This window comes from Brienomyrus brachyistius, chromosome 1, assembly GCF_023856365.1.
Source record: "Brienomyrus brachyistius isolate T26 chromosome 1, BBRACH_0.4, whole genome shotgun sequence".
NCBI lineage: Eukaryota > Metazoa > Chordata > Actinopteri > Osteoglossiformes > Mormyridae > Brienomyrus > Brienomyrus brachyistius.
Window position 1 is genome coordinate 25,284,727 of NC_064533.1, and position 16,243 is coordinate 25,300,969.

At 43.5% G+C, this 16,243-nt stretch overlaps 1 protein-coding gene across 5 annotated transcripts in view; it reads right to left on the reverse strand.

Moving 5' to 3' along the window:
* sugct (succinyl-CoA:glutarate-CoA transferase) overlaps positions 1-16,243 on the reverse strand; it is a 125,949-nt gene that overhangs the window by 19,061 nt on the left and 90,645 nt on the right. The window contains exon 13 of one of the 5 annotated variants that reach the window (XM_048971947.1): positions 3,512-3,562. The exons of 3 other annotated variants lie outside the window; for them this stretch is intronic. In XM_048971947.1, coding sequence (XP_048827904.1) covers positions 3,527-3,562 — 36 coding nt within the window. In that variant the 3' untranslated portion in view covers positions 3,512-3,526. Of the gene's footprint in view, positions 1-3,511; positions 3,563-9,729; positions 9,754-16,243 lie in introns of those variants that run through there. One more of the 5 variants, XM_048971948.1, reaches the window with a different exon arrangement.

The following is a 16,243-nucleotide window of genomic DNA, read 5'->3' on the forward strand; positions in this document are numbered from 1 at the left end:
TTTGATGGATGCGGCAGCACACTGTAATCAGCACATGCCCCTTACCTCTATCCCTAGTCAATGCAAGCATTGAACAACATGCAAAAGTTATGTGCCTTCATCTTTTGTTAACGATCAGTGCTGGTCTGAACCAGGGCTGTCGAAGGGGCATGGACACCCTGGCAGATTCAGGGGGCCAAGCACTTGACAGGGGCCTGTGAATGTGTAAAATTATACATAAAATTGGGCAGAGGGGACCAAGGTGACCTTTTGTTAGGGGTCCCAGAATTTCTAAGTATGTCCCTGGTCTCACACTCTAAAGTCAGTACTACTGATCAACATATTACACATGAAAGCTAATTCAATGGCAAAAAATAGAATACTTTACTTCTCATACTACTAATAAATTGTGTTAATGGTCAACTGCATTCTTCATGGTCCCCAGAAGCAGCATACATACATGACACGGTGACTATACAAGGTAAACAAAGCGTATTTTTTACAATAACAATCAGTATTGTCATCAAACACAATAATACATTGTGTGAATGAGTTTGCAGAAAATCACAGCCATTCATGTCCTGTCAATGCATTTATTTCATAAGAATTGTTTGGTGCCACTAACAGGATGCAGTTTCATTTTCCTTTCAATACTCTTCTTTATGTTTTCACCAAGAAGATGCTGTATAATAATAGCAATAATATAAAGGTCTGATCCCCACATGGGAACAGTAACTGTCAAAAAAATCTGTACTGAGGTTTCTGTTACCCAACACATTTGATGGTTTAGTGAATTTAAGAGTGACACAAATGAAGGTAGCGATTAGGAAAGGGCTTGGAAAATCTTCCCCCAAAACCCACTGAATTTATGCTTTTTTCGGTATTTGCACTAGTGCAGGTATATTGGTGTGCTTCTTTTCGCATATCTCACAATGTCCTCCTTTGAGACACATGTATACAGAATTGACAGTGAAGCTTGGGGTCCGAGTGCAGGGACAGGTCATTTATCTGGCACCCCTGTAGCATTTTTGGGGAGTTAAGATGCATTGCTGTGACTATTTGGCCCAGGGACTCAAACCAGTGACCTTTCGTCCAGATGCACTGAGTCACCACCCTAGCCAGGAAGGGCGTGACACAAAGAGCAAACCGATTCCAGTGTTCATGTGTAGAGCTGGGCTCTTCTCATGGCGCCTTGACATTTCGGGACCTTGTAAGAGACACACGTGAGCCAGATGCACCACGCCGACATGTTAATCGATTTCCCTCCTTACACTTGTGTCTGACCGAATTCCTATTTATTTGTGCTCATTGGAAACAGCTGCTGGTCTGCATGAGATACTCCCATCTGTCCCTGCTTTTCATGCCTCTACACACTTCACAGAGGAGCCTAAGGGGAGCTCGCATGGGGCAGAGGGCCGCAGAGGGGAGATACAGATACAAACCAATCTTCATATATGGTTCTTGTTAGGGCATCCAGGTTGTTTGTCGGCCACTCGTCTACTTGGAGCAGCAGCTCTGCGCCTGTATCACTGTTTGCGGGTGATACGGACGCACTACCTGGAGATTGAGACAGCAGAACACGAGCATCCCAGTGCAGGGCAGTGTGTTGTGCAGTTGTTTAGTGTAGTGTGTTGTGAGTCAATTTGACTCACTCAGAACGTCACTCAGATCCTTACTCTTGCACATTTTTCCTGCTTCCAACACATCGACTTGAAGACCTGAATGTTCCCTTATCTAACATATGAAGGCACCCTCTGACAGGTGCCATTATAGTGAGATAATCAATGTTATTCACTTCACCTGTCAGTGGTTTTAACGTTATGGCTGATCGGTGTATATGTTTGTATATTAATAATCAGAATTTCGTTATGGACCAGCATGTAGCTCAGCAGGTTGGGACTCCGAGTCCATGTCCAGAAGGTCTAAGTTTCAAATCCTGTGGCCAGAAGACTAGATATATTGTAATGGAGTGAACTCTTGGTTAGCATAGGGATTGCAGTCTTTTTCTGGATGGATTCTAGGGACTCATCAGTTGCTCTGGATAAAGCAGGTTATTTTTGTAATAATTTTTCTAATGCATGTTGAGCAACATTGTGGCCTTACATTACTAGGCTATGGGTTTTGGATCTGCTCTCTGGCATGGGGGGATTAGATGTTCCACACACGCTCACTTCCTCCCAGTACTCCAATTTATTCCCGGAGTTCAAAGACAGACATTCTACTAGGATTGTCTCTATATTGTTCATGGCATGGATCACAGAGCTGGGAGGGGCACGCCAGGCTCCTAAAATTATGAAAATTTTGAAATATTATGATAATATTTATTCTCACAAGCAACCCCCCCGAACGCCCTTTTTCCCTTGTTCAGATGCATTCCGTGGTCTATGGTTCATAGTGAATGAGTGTGTGCCCAGAGATATCCTGTCCGGCATGTCCCCTGCAATAAGTTTTCCAGGCAGATTGAACCTGCTTTCTATAAGCAGTTTTGGAAAATGGGTGTGCGTGTTATAACATCTTTATTACTTTCATTGTAAACTGATTTTTTGGAGTTCTCATATTTGTTTGTGTAGTTAGCAACTTGGTTGTCTGTCCTCCTTCCAGCTTGCATGTATTGGCATGCGGCTACACGCGTGTGCATGCATGATCTGGACATGTTGTACTCATTTTCCCTTCTGCAGTTGTGGACTGAGGTTATGCCCACTGGAACACAGCAGTGTAGCGAAATGCTCCTCTGTTAATTGTCCAGCGTGAACCTTCCAGAACAACATGTCACATTGCTCTTCTGGATATGCTCTATCACCATTTCACCATAGGGCTCTTGGGCAAAGCCCTTAACCCTAATTACTCCAGGGACAACAGCTAACTCATCTCTTTGATCCTCATTTGTATGTCGTTGTAGACAAAAGCTTTCACTAAATAAGTAAATGTGATTTTCCTGTGGCAGTTCTCATTGATAGTGTTCCTCCGTTTCTGCTTCTGGAGGTACTTAAAAGAACAGGACATGTTTATACAAAACCATGTCTTTATAATAGGACCCGCTGGATTCTGGATTTCCCCATTATCTTTGCGAGGAGAGGAATGGGGTGTAAGTTTCATACTTATCTGCATAGATATGTGATATGGGGCTCAGTGGGTTAGGACACTGTACCCATGATCAGGTCAGATATTCAAATCCTCTGAAGCCCCTTTTGCGCCCTTGAGTGAAGCCCTTACCCCCCATTTGCTCCAGGGACAGAGCATGCCGACTGAGCCTATTCTCAGTCCCGAAGCCCTGCTCTCAACTGTTTGTGTCAAAGACTAGCAAATGGGATGTGCAAAAAAGGCATTCCAATATACTTCTATTTGCGCAAATGGCAAATAAAACATCATTCCATACTAATTATGATTAGCATAACAGTCCTACTGAGATTAATAGCTCACTTGTTAACATATGTGTGTCAAAGATTAGTGTAGCATCCGGCTATGAGTCCCACAGAACAGATAAAAATTAAAATAAGAGATAAACGTAACATACCCTGAAGTGAGCTGCTATCCTATCCGCTGTGCTTCATGGTACTGACTTCAGGCTAACCATGGCCCTGTACTGGATAAATGGATATGGAAGTATAGTATAAATACTGCGTCATTTCTCCCAGCACTTCCTGACCTCATGTTTACTTACAGTTACATGACCAGTCGACAAATTTGCCACCTTTTCCCCGAAGCTAAAACGAACGTGAGCATGTGTGACACAGCTCCCTGACATCTGTTTAGTCTAAACGGAATTAATGCCGGTAAACAAGCATCATGAGGAATGTAAAACTTCCCACGGGCGTAACAAATAAGCGGTAAAGAGCTACCCAGCGTCTGTCCATAGGGTTCTGGTGTGCAGATGAAGAGAGCGGAACTGCGTGTAAATCAAAGGGCAGACCAGGAGCGTTAAAAACAAATATCGCAATCCAAATTTTCCATTTGGGAAAATTCCTTAGTGACTGAAGCCCTAGATTTGTTAGTACAGAAGAGAACCTGTCCAGGCTAAAATCCAAATTAAATCATACATACTGAGAGATGACCCTGAAAAGGTTTTGCAAATTTCTTGCTCTTGAACACAAAATCGCTACATTCCACACTCAGATTTACACACCCTACCAAAGTTTCTGGCACCTCAAACAACTGTTTGAAACTTTGAATCTTTCCGCAGTATGACACAGAAAGTTATAGCTCAGTTTTACTGGTGTTACCCTACTGCCAAAAGGGGCACATCTTCATGACCTTCATAGCTATTCTGACAGCTCTGCTCTTCATCGAAACCCAGAGAAACCCAATTCACTATGGCTGATATTCAATTTTATATTTCACATTTACAAACGCCCAGTTTATCAAATGTAAGCTAAAACAAAATATACTGTTTATACACCCACACACACAGGTATGTAATTATATCTTTGTGGGGACACTCCATTCATTTCTATGGGGAAAATTCTAAAATCCATCCATCCATCCATCCATCCATCATAGGGTCATGGGAATGTATGAGTAAGAACAGTGTTATATTTTGCCCATTTCAAAGTAAAAATAAACTCACTGCTTAATAGCTGCTAATATAAAATGAATAATATTCTGCGATAAACAGGATAATTAACAAGGCACTCCATCAGTGTTTAATTACACAAGCTAAATTATAAATAAATAATAATAATAAAACCACAAGTAATTCAGATCAGCCTCTTACCATTTATTAGGTTAAATAAGCAGTTCTGTTGACTGCTGACACTTTTATAGTTGTCACTTAGGTTTTTTTTAAACCAGTGTCCCCCAAAGTAGTCTGATAAACAATGCCTGAAACAAAACACTATATGTAAACTGAAACCAAAGTGAATACAGTCCTCAGTTTGTGCATAGTTTCCACCGCAGTGGGACAGGACTGCCAAGGTTCAGTGAGCTATTGACATATTTATGAAATGTTTAGTGCCGAAACAGACCAGTAACGGGGAACACAATTGAAATGTGAACTGAAGAAGTGAACAAGGTAAAACAATCTAATATTGTCACATCATAGGTGAGTTGCCAACTTTTCATTTCATTTTCATTTGAGTCTGCACACACATGCACACGCATTTACATGCATGTAAGTTTTATTACCTTGCAATTAGTATGTAGGGTAAGCAAACTACCCGAATACTTTTGATGTAGCTAATTTTGGGTTTATAATGAAATAACACAGATTTGTGTAAAATTTCTTGCATGAGAGTCTGAAAGCACGAGTGTCAATCCAGATGCGTGAGAGTCGGCAACCCTGTCATAAGATAATAAGTGAGGCTGTCCGAGCTGCCATGCGGAGTGTGAGTGTAGGTTGGGGAGGAAGGGGCTTTTGGTCGGTGGCATCGGCTTTTCGCTGCCTAGAGCTGCTGCCTGAAGGGTTAAGGCGCGAACAGAAAGTAGAAGGTGAACGCAGAGCGGTGGCGCCTCTTTCACAGCATAACATCCATCATGCTGTACCCGAAGAGCTCTCGGGGGGCGGGGGGTCCCCATGGCTTGTCAGAAGAGAAGGGCTGTGGTTGCCACTGCCAATATTCTGCACATTCTCCGTAAGACTTCAGAAGGCAGGGGGACACATATCCTCACTTATTAGCGAGATGTGGCTAAATGAAGAACGACTCCTTGACCTCGCGCACTGCAGCCCCAAAAAGGCTGTAGGGGAAACGTCACCTTACTATGTAAATTACGATATGGATGTTGTAGACGTTTTAAACTGGCCACTTGGACACTGTCTAGACAGCACTGATATACTGTAGAAGGACAAAAGTTAGCAGTAAGTGGGGTGGATTAGTGTATGGTAAGTGCTCATTCTTGCAACCAATCATCTGCCAAAATGAGCTCTAAGAGAGATGATGGGAAGTTGAGATGACTATCCATATATTCCTGCAGTAAAATATCCAGCAATAATAATAATAATAACAACAACAACAATAATAATAATAATAATAATAATAATAATAATACAAATTATAATAAACCTCCAGATCATTCTGCAACCTGAATAAACAGTTGGAAGCAGAATAGATTGATGGTAGGATGGATATTTAATAAAAGCAAAATTAATACAAAGCAAACAAGCTTCACAACAGAATCAGCAATGGAGCCACAAGCAAAAAAAAACTAATGACAAAAAAACTGGAACACTGCAAAACGAACACAAGTACAAGGTATTAAGATTTAGAAAAATGGCTAATTGTACATCTATCAGACTGGCTATTTTAATCAGTGAACTGCTACAATGTGTTTCCTTCAATCTGCAATGATGTTTTCAGTAAACTAAGGGTTTAATCAAATATAAAAAAGGAATATTGACCAGAAGGCACTATACTATTCGCCTGAATGAGTCAATGATGCTTTTTAACAGCAAACTGAAAGCTTCTGGTACACACAGTGCAATCTCTCTCAGAGAATTGCACACAAAACACAGAACAAGCCAAAAGCTACAGCTTGACACATCTAATGCAAATTTAACTCCCTTGCACTGACTTGGCAAACACGTGTGAAAAGCAATAATTCATAGTCATCATTCACAAAACAAAGCACTCTGTCAAATCAAATGCTAAAAACAACCAATCAAACAAACAAACAAACAAATAAATAAATAAAACAAAACCCAATGGAATTCTTGAATGTAATACATATCAGTCCATAATGCCTTCCTGTGTTGTGAATCAAGTGGAGACTCCACACCCACTGGTCAATAAATAGTGTCAAGTTGGTGGAGTGGAATAGTTGAGACTCCATTTCCTTTGAACTGATGATCTGCTATAGGCAATGTTGGGACTACAGATGAGAAATGTGCTGATAGGACCTGCTGTCTGGTGCCGGGAAAACCCTGGCTAGGGCCCCACAGGGTGAGCAGGGGGCCTCATGGAAGCCCCCTCCCTGTAAAGTAATGGTGACGACAGTGATGATAAAATGATGGCGATGATATCTTTATTCAGGATTTGTACAAGTATGACTGCAGGCAGATAGGAATTCTTTGGTTTTTGGATATCCCTTCTTGTTCACTATGGGATAATGGTTGGCGTATGTATCAGGCATTCATTTGGCACCCCTGGAGCAGTTTTTGGAGTTAAGGACCTTCATCAAGGACCAGACAGATACGATTACTCTTGCAGTAATGGGATTTGAACTGACAGCCTTCTGGACACAGACATAAACTCCCAAGAGAAACTAAACTAGACTGGGTTTCTTGGTAGTCCTGATAACTTTTGACAGGAGTATACTGTATCTGAAAACCACAATAACAATAATCTAATCAAATCTTCCATGTTAGCAACAGGCAGCTCTGAACTTGGGAATGTTCCTTGAGGACTAGAGTGTCACAGATGATATGGAGATCTTGAAGAGTTTTAACATACTGGAGGTACATTTCTGGCTTTCCTTTCCAACCCTATTTACAAGGATGCCCCATGCTTAACTGGGCAGAAAGCATGGTAGGAGCAGCATAGGTAAATTACCAATTGACAGCTCTCAAAAGCCACGATACTGTGTATGTCATTATGGGATGCCCACTAACAATGCTGTAGGGATCCTCCACATGTACCCATGCTACAATTTTCGAAGTGATATTATTTAATGATATTTAGAAATCACATTTTGGGAATCAGTGACTATTAAAACTAAACAATATATTTGCAACCACATAGGTTGCAACACATCAATGTTTCTTCTCATTAAACTTATTTTCTATAACAGGATATACTTAACCACTAAGCTGAACTACCCTCTACTGAACACAGCGGGAAAAATGTAAATTTATGCAACAGCCCCATCCATGGAAAATATTCTGCAGTCTATTGAGTTGTTTTCTTCCATAAAACGATGTGGACAACCACAAACATAGCACTGTTAGGACTGCACAATGAACTTCAGGTAACAGAATGTCTAAAGAATCTCATACAAGGACCACATGGCCTGGCAGAACATGAAAAAAAGATGGGGTACTTCCTTGTTTAATATATTAAAGGGATTTGTAAGATAATATCTACGAGAAGCACAGCCTGATGATCTGACTTTTATTTACTGTAACTGCGGTGCTTTATGTCCCTTTGTGGGAGGAATAGTCTTATTGGGTGTCTGCTGATGGCTGGTATGGCTAATGAGAGCAGAGCAGAATGAGGAGGCTGACATGAAGGATGTGGCTCCCATGCAGCTAGCTGGCTCTGTTCCTGACCAAATACCCATTTCATTCATGCTACTAGCATTCATTAAGGCACCGTTTACAAGCCAGTCCTCGTGGACCCTCAGACATTCCACATTTTTGCTCCATCCCAGCTCCCAACACACCCATACCAGGTATTCCGTGTTCAAGATTGTTTGGATCATACTGGAGTGCTTGTTTCAAGTGTGCTGAGAGGTGGAGGGAGCAAAAATGTGGACTGTCTGGAGCTCCTCGAAGACAGTTGAGAAACACTGCATTACGGAAATGTACCTCCCTAGATGTGGAGGAGGTTTGGGCCCAGGCTTATGTGCTTTCCGCTCCTTCTGCTCCTTTGACCTAACAGTACTAAATCTCATAAAAAGGCTTTGACAGCGGCATCAGCAGTGATACAATACCACTGTGACTGCAGAGTTGAAATTTTAGTGGTTGGAAGTACTGAGCAGAGCAAAGTAAGTAATTGAAAGAGCTGCAATAATAATGGAAAGAAATTAATGATTTAAATTTACATATATTTTATTTGGCCAAAGCAACATATAAGTGAGGTATATAGTGCTTTACAAATAGAAGTGCTGTCGAGGAGTTGACTAATTGTAAGTGTGGCTAGACTGAGCTTCAAATGAATTCTCAGGTACAAGTACAGGTACTTTGGGAGCAAGAACATAACGTCTTTCAACAAAGCAATATACAATGACAAGTACACTCTACCACCTACTAACATAACTTCACTGTTAGTGCTATTATCATTGGGCATGTGTACTTATAGTATTTGAAACATTATGTGTATTTAGGAGACATTTCTGTAGAGTGATGTACCAGTGAGGATCACAACAAGATCAGCCAGTCCCTGGAGCAACTGGGGTTAAGGGCCTTGCTCAAGTGTCCAATGGTGACATCATTCTGCAGAAACATGATTTGAACCAGCAACCTTCTGATCATGAGTCATACTGTTAGCCACAGAGCCATACACCATCTCTCAGGATGAAGCAAATGATGAAATAAATAATAAGAGAGCTGAAACTGCACTTTTGAAGTTGTACAACAAACTATTTTTGCAAACCCCTATGGTGTCATGCCAAGTACATACATATATACATAATTATACATAATATACATAATTCACCAAGCATGGAAAAGAAAAGAGTTGGACTTAAGCACTGACCAAAAATCATGTATTTTAAGCAGCAGACAGCTTGTGTGTGACTCGAATGTTAAACATGCAAAATGTTGTCATTGAAGTGTGGTGAATATAGTAATTGGTTTTTATCTCATGTTGTGCCACACCAGCCACCAGGTGGCATCTCGGTGCATAGCAGACATATTGTCTCATATTTAATTGCTACTGTAACATAAAGACAGGAGCAGTTGGGTGGTTAACACTGCGGCCTCATGCAGTCTGGGTTCTGTTCCCTTCGTTCGTGTGTGGAGTTTACAAGTTCTTCCTGTGTTTGCTTGGTTCAAAAAACACGCCGTTTGGTGAACTTGCATCTGTGAGCGTGTACCCTGCCATTAACTGGCAGCCCTGGAAGGCTGTCCGCTCCCTTGTGCCCTGTGGTTCCCGGGATAGGCTCCAGGCTCCAGGCTTAGGGACCCTGACCAGGATAAGAGATTATGAGAAATGAATAGATGACTGTATTTGTTCAAATGGAGACTTATGCTTATGGTTACAGAAACAAGTGTCTACTAAATTCACATGATGTTGAATTTGCCATTTCCAGAAGTTTATAAAAAATCTTTATTTGCACTACTTTAGCCAATAACTACAGATATTTTCTTATTTATTTGTATTATACAGCCCGGAACACTAAGCACCTCCTTTCACGGCCCCTAATTAACTGCTCTCCGCAGCAATGATTGTATCTCCTTGTTAGTGTTATGATCTTTTACAATGCACAGCTGAAAAGGAAGAACCTGGGTCTTGTATCTTATTTGGTGCTACTATTATCTATACTGTTCAAAGCTCTTAGATGTATGACTTTTTATTCCAAGTTCATAGGAAATTAGCCAGTCACAATTACAAAAACCACTTGTGAATTTATAATAGACATTTGTTTATTTGTTAGTTATTTTTCTGTGTTTTAAAGCAGTGTTTTTGGACTGAGAATCATAAAGACCTGTTAGTCAAAATACCTGCCTCAACAGAAAGACACAGCTATATTAATTAACAAGATTTAAACTTATTAAATAAAGCACAGTATACTATTAAATGCAATTTAATATAGTATCAGTTAATATGCTGTTCTAAATATACTGAAAAACTGCTTAAAATAGAATTCCACTCTTCCAGAAAAGCCTTTTATTAAATGTATTTTAAGAAAGAGGCCATGGTTCCTATAACCATGTAAAATGTATGTGTAAAATGATGAATGGATGTAGAAGCCCATATGCAAGAAAAATAAAGTTTTGCCGTATTATTTGTATTAGTACCAAAGGTATTCTCACTTCCGGTAATATTAAAGTCAGCTCAAAGGGTATCAAGTTAATCAGAAAATTGGGCTCCTGTCTCTCAAAATCGATGGCTGTTTCTGGACAGCAAGAGAATGAGCTCTAAGGAAGACATTCCAACATAAGCACGTTTTAAAGAGATGTGGAACTCAATCAGCATAAACATAGAAACCGGAGTGCAAAACATCCACTTGCCTGCTAAACATGTCATTTAATTCATTCCAGTCCTACATGAAGACCAACAGCAACAGAACCACACCGATGTTACGTTAACCTGTACATAGCTGTGTTGCTGTCCTGAAGTCAAGGAGGGATATGGAAATGAGCAGAACTCTTACTACTGAAAAATCACATTTGACTTCTTTAGTACCTTATTGTAGTGGAGGGGTTTGTGTACCTCTGTGATCTTAGGTGCAATGTTGTCTGGGGCAGTTGCTCCTGATAGGATCTCCCAAGGCAAATTGGTCCTAGGTGAGTGGCCAGACTAAGTGCAATTCAGAAAAACCCCATGACTGATAATATTCAGGATGATGCCACCTCTCCTGGATTGGGGAGACTGGAACCAGGCCTGGGGGGAGCTCATGGGGGAGCACCTGGTGGCTGGGCCTTAACACATGGCGCCAGGCCAGGCATATCCCAAAAGGTTAACAAGGGTCCATCCTCCTGTGGGCCTACCACCTGCAGGAGGAGTCGTGGGGGTCAGATGCGGTGTAGATCAATTGGCAATCTAAGGCAGGGGCCTCGGCGGACTGACCGTTGGCAACCAAATCTGGTTCTAGGCATACGGTATGCAATCTGTTTGGTGGGAAAGGAGCCAGAACTGATGCGGGATGTAGAAAGATACCAATTAGATATAGTTGGGTTCACCTCAACACATGGCTTGGGCCCTATAAACAAACTCCCGGGGAGGGGCGGGACTCTGTTCCACTTTGGAGTTGCCCATGGTAACAGGTGCTGGGCAGGTGTGGGTTTACTTCTAGCCCCCTGGTTCGGTCCCAGTATGTTGGAGTTAACCTTGGTGAATGAGAAGGTTGCCATCCTTTGACTTTGAGTTGGGGGACAGGCTTTGACTGTTGTCTGTGCGTATGCACTGAACACCAGTTCAGAGTAACAGCTTTCTTGGAGACCTTGGATGGGGTGCTGGAAGCTTTCCCCTCTGGGGACTCCATTGTTCTGCTTGGGGACTTTAACACTCACGTGGGTAATGACAATGAAACCTAGTGGGGGGTGTGATTGGAAGGAATGGCCTGCCCAATCTGAATCAGGATCTGCATCCGCATGTTGCAGACACTCGGGTGATGGAGAAGAGCTCAACTGTGAACTGATCACCACTGGGTGATGAGCTGGATCCGATGGTGGGGGAAGACGCTGGATAGACCTGATAGAACCAAACGCATAGTGAGGGTGTGCTCGGAGCAGCTGATGAAGGCCCCTGTCTAGGTGATCCGTCTCGGTCTGCTGCAGGAGGCATATTATTGGCTAACCCAGCCCGACGTCCAGGAGGACCCCGTCGCGCTGGATCTGGCTACACAAAGCAGCGACCTCCTGCTGGCAATGTCCCCATCGGGGGGCAGGTGTTGTCTGGGAGAAGTGCGCGCCAACCTCTACCAACTAGTTCACCGGATGACTGTACGGAGGTTGGGAATCGACGCGCCGTGCGTCGCGGAGGATGTTCCCCAGCTGTCCGTCCCATCGGACGCGGAGCAGCCTCCTGCGGCCGCCGTGACCAAACGGCGGAAAAGGAGGAAGAAGCAGGCGGCCGACCCGATGATCGTCCTGGGGGCGATCTTCCCTCCCTACTTCCCTCCCAGCCGGGGAACTGGAGGACTCCCAGACCGAGCCGAACGTCATCACAACTGCTAAGCTGCCTGCGCAGGCAGCTTTCTCCGTCCGTCTGCAAGTCACTGTACCCCCTGTGGCTCCCGTTCCTTGCCCCACTCCAGTCCCTTCTGCCCCAGACTCGATCCTGGTGACTCCTTTGCCCTCGCCCCGGCGAGCTCGACCCCGACCAAGGGTCCTAATGTCTGTGTCCCGGAGGGGGAAAGGACACAGACGCAGGGCTGGGGTCACTCCCACCCTGCCCCCTGGCTCGCCCTCCCTCGCCTGCGCTAGGGCCCGGTCGGCGCCTGCAGGTCCTGGCCCTCCGGGTCAGCTGTCGCCTGCGAGTCCCCCTCCACAGCCTCGTCACCCTGCCTCGTTCCCTCCTCCGACTCCTCATCGGGCACCTGCGGGCTCCTCGACTGCGGCTCCTCAGTCGCCTGCTGGTCCCCCCACTCGAGCGCGTCGGAGGACGTAGCTGCCTGCTGCGGCTTCCCCCCTCTCCTTGCCCTCACCAGGGTCCCCTCCAGCTCCCTCGTCCCCTTCCCTGGCTCTCCCTCCTCGCCCCCTCCGTCAGTCCCTCGCCCTGCCTCCTCTGCCGCTCCGAGGTCCCCTCCTGCTCCAGCCTCCCGGCCGCCTGCGGCCCCCCTGATGGCTGCCCATCGCCCGCTGGGGCTCCCCTTTATTTCCCCTCCTTCTCTCCCTGGTCTCCTGTCTTTGTCCCTCCTATCTCAGTTCCTCGTCCCTTTGTTCCTCCCGTCCCTGCTGCTCGTCCTCCTGTTTTCCCTCTGTTCACCCCTGGCCCTTTTGTTCCACCTGTTCCCTCTCTGACCCATTCCTGGTCTGTCTGTCTGCCTTTCCCGTCCTGTGTCAGGTCCTGTCTTGGTTTCTTCCCCTGTTCCAGTTCTGTCTGTCCGTCCTGTTCCCTGTCCCTCGTTGATGGTTTTTTTCTTGTTTTCCAGGTCCTGGTTCCCCAGTCTCGTCCCGTCCGTCGCCTTCCCTGAGGCGCGCCCAGAGAGCGCGCCTTTGGGGGGGGGGGGTTCTGTCATACCCGGCTCGTACGATCCTCGTGTGTGCCACACCCCCCTGATCGTACCCAGCTGTGTCTAGTTATTTTGATCTGTCCTGTCTATTTGAGTCAAAGTCTTGCCTGTGTCCCTTGTCCGTCATTGATGTTTGTCGATGTCAGTACCTGCCAGTGTTCCGTCCTGCCCTTGCCCGCGAATAAATCCCCGTTTTCCGCCTGTTCCTTGCCTGCCTGTTCACCTTACCCGCTACCCGCTTCGTGACACTCCCCATGTTGTTGTGTGGTTTCCTCTGGGTACTCCGGTTTCCCCCCACAGTCCAAAAACATGCTGAGGCTAATTGGAGTTGCTAAATTGCCCGTAGGTGTGCATGTGTGAGTGAATGGTGTGTGAGTGTGCCCTGCGATGGGCTGGCCCCCCATCCTGGGTTGTTCCCTGCCTCGTGCCCATTGCTTCCGGGATAGGCTCCGGAACCCCCGCGACCCAGTAGGATAAGCGGTTTGGAAAATGGATGGATGGATATACATACAGTACATATAGCAAAACCAGCATCAGACAGTAACTTAAGCAACTGGAGTGGGCAGGAGGTTAGGGACCTTGCTCAAGAAACCAATGGTGAAATCACTCTGCCTATTATGGGATTTGAACCAGCAACCTTCCAATCACAGGCACAATGTCTTAATCCACCAAGTTGCAGACGACCCCTGAAATCACAGCTTGCATGCACAGTGTGAGGCTGTTGAGCTCCTTTTGGCATTGAGGCTTAGCAGGTGTATAACACTGTTGTTGATTTCTATCCAATAATAGGGTGTGCTCAGGGTCATATGGTGTGTCCTTGAAAACTTTAACTGGCTTTTAACATGCAGATCAAAATCCAAAGTAGTGCTTAAGTTTACTCTGTCAGCACGTGATGTAGCGTGAGCAAAACCCTGGGAACAAGACTTGAATGAATACTCTTAAATGTCCATGTATAGTAGAGGCAGTTCACATGGAAACACAAAAACCAGAAAGGCAGGGTTAACAGGAATATGCCGTAATTTGGCCAAAATTTCAATGACATCACAGTAAATTAAACACACCATAAATACACTATCAACTAGGGGCAGTTTAACTTATTTGGGGGCCCTAGGCTGACATCAGCATGGACACTCAGGCTTTGCCTTACCATTGTGTTTCTCCCCCAGTGAGACCCCAATGTTTGCTGGCGCCCTAGACTATAGGTTATATAAAGGATAATAGCAACACTTTCTTTTGAAATTATTTTAAGAGTTTACAGACCAATATACAAACACCACAAGCAGGCATGAGTGAAGCTCATGGAATTAATTCATGACTTATGACACCTTAGAAAAAGTCAAACAGAAATAATCCAATACATACATGCCATGCGTTCTCTTCCAAGTTCACTATAGTTCCAAACAATAATTTATGCAAAGAAATAACTGTATTTCTCTGCAACTTAGACCAGGAAAAACCAGCTAGAAGATGGATAATTTTATAATTATGTGCAGAGGGGTTCTGGATAAAATAAAATAATGATAATAATAAAAAAAGAGACTACATTTTATAATGTCAGAGATACATAATTTTCAAATTAAATTAAAAAAATTACATTTTGTTTTATGCAAACATATGGAGCAGGCTATTTCAGCTGGCCAATACTGCAAAATTTAGATGACGTTTCTGCTTTTTCTCCAATTGTTTTTTTTTTTGGTGGTTTTTTTATGTGAAGGTATTGGAATGATATGCCATGATGATAGTCAGTGCTGTATTCTTTTTGCATTTTAGTAGGCAAATCCAATAAACAACATTTCTTTCACCCTGTCACTGCCTTACAGTCAATGTCACAGTTGGGGTTAATTGAAATGGAAAAACAAATAAATCCTGGCCGGTTCAACTTTGTTACTTGGCATGATAGCAAGGAAATGGCAGAATAGAGGTACAGTTAAAACAGCCTGCCATGAACCCCTGTATTTGCAGATTACGACACATCAAAGAGTGAGTTAGCGTTATTGCTAATATTTATTTCAGTCTGTCAAAGAGTGCTGTGCAGTGGATCACATACTTGTCGGCCCATTCAGCACTAATTAAAACAGATCATCCAATGGCTAAACAGCCAAAAAAGAAAAACGCCACCTCCTCAATGTAAAAAGGGAATAGATGGTTATACAAAATTACCAATATACAGTGGTTAAACAAATAATATACAAATGACATGTTAATAACCTAAAATGCACATTTTTTGCTTTAACATTACATATAACAGGTCATATATTACTCTTTCTTTACCCAATCAGGCAGTCATAAGTTTGCTTTGTGAGAAGAATGAATTTGATATATTATTTTGGACTAGTAAGTAAATAAAAATCACAAAATCCCAGTGGGGATGAGACTTCTTATCATGTTTTAAATTAAATTGTCATTGACATATTAGATAATTCATGCCAAGCAGGACTGATGTTGAGTCATGTAGGGTTAAACAGTGTTTTAAAGGTAATTTTGGCAACTGAACTATAAAACATCAATATTTACCTCCATAGCTGTGATAGTTGGAATCCTATGGATGTTCATTTTAACTCAACAAAAGCTATCATATCATATCCTTCCAGGTGATGTACAGAATCTGTCTAGGTATAGACTCAGTTAACCTACATTTCCTGTTGACATGTTCTGCTTCCTCATCTCCCTGATCATAGCCACCGTCAGGCTTTAAATTCTTGCTTGGTCCTACTGCTCCATTTTTTATCCTGGGCTGCCAAAGACCCCGGGGCAGAAGGCCAGATATTAATTTAGA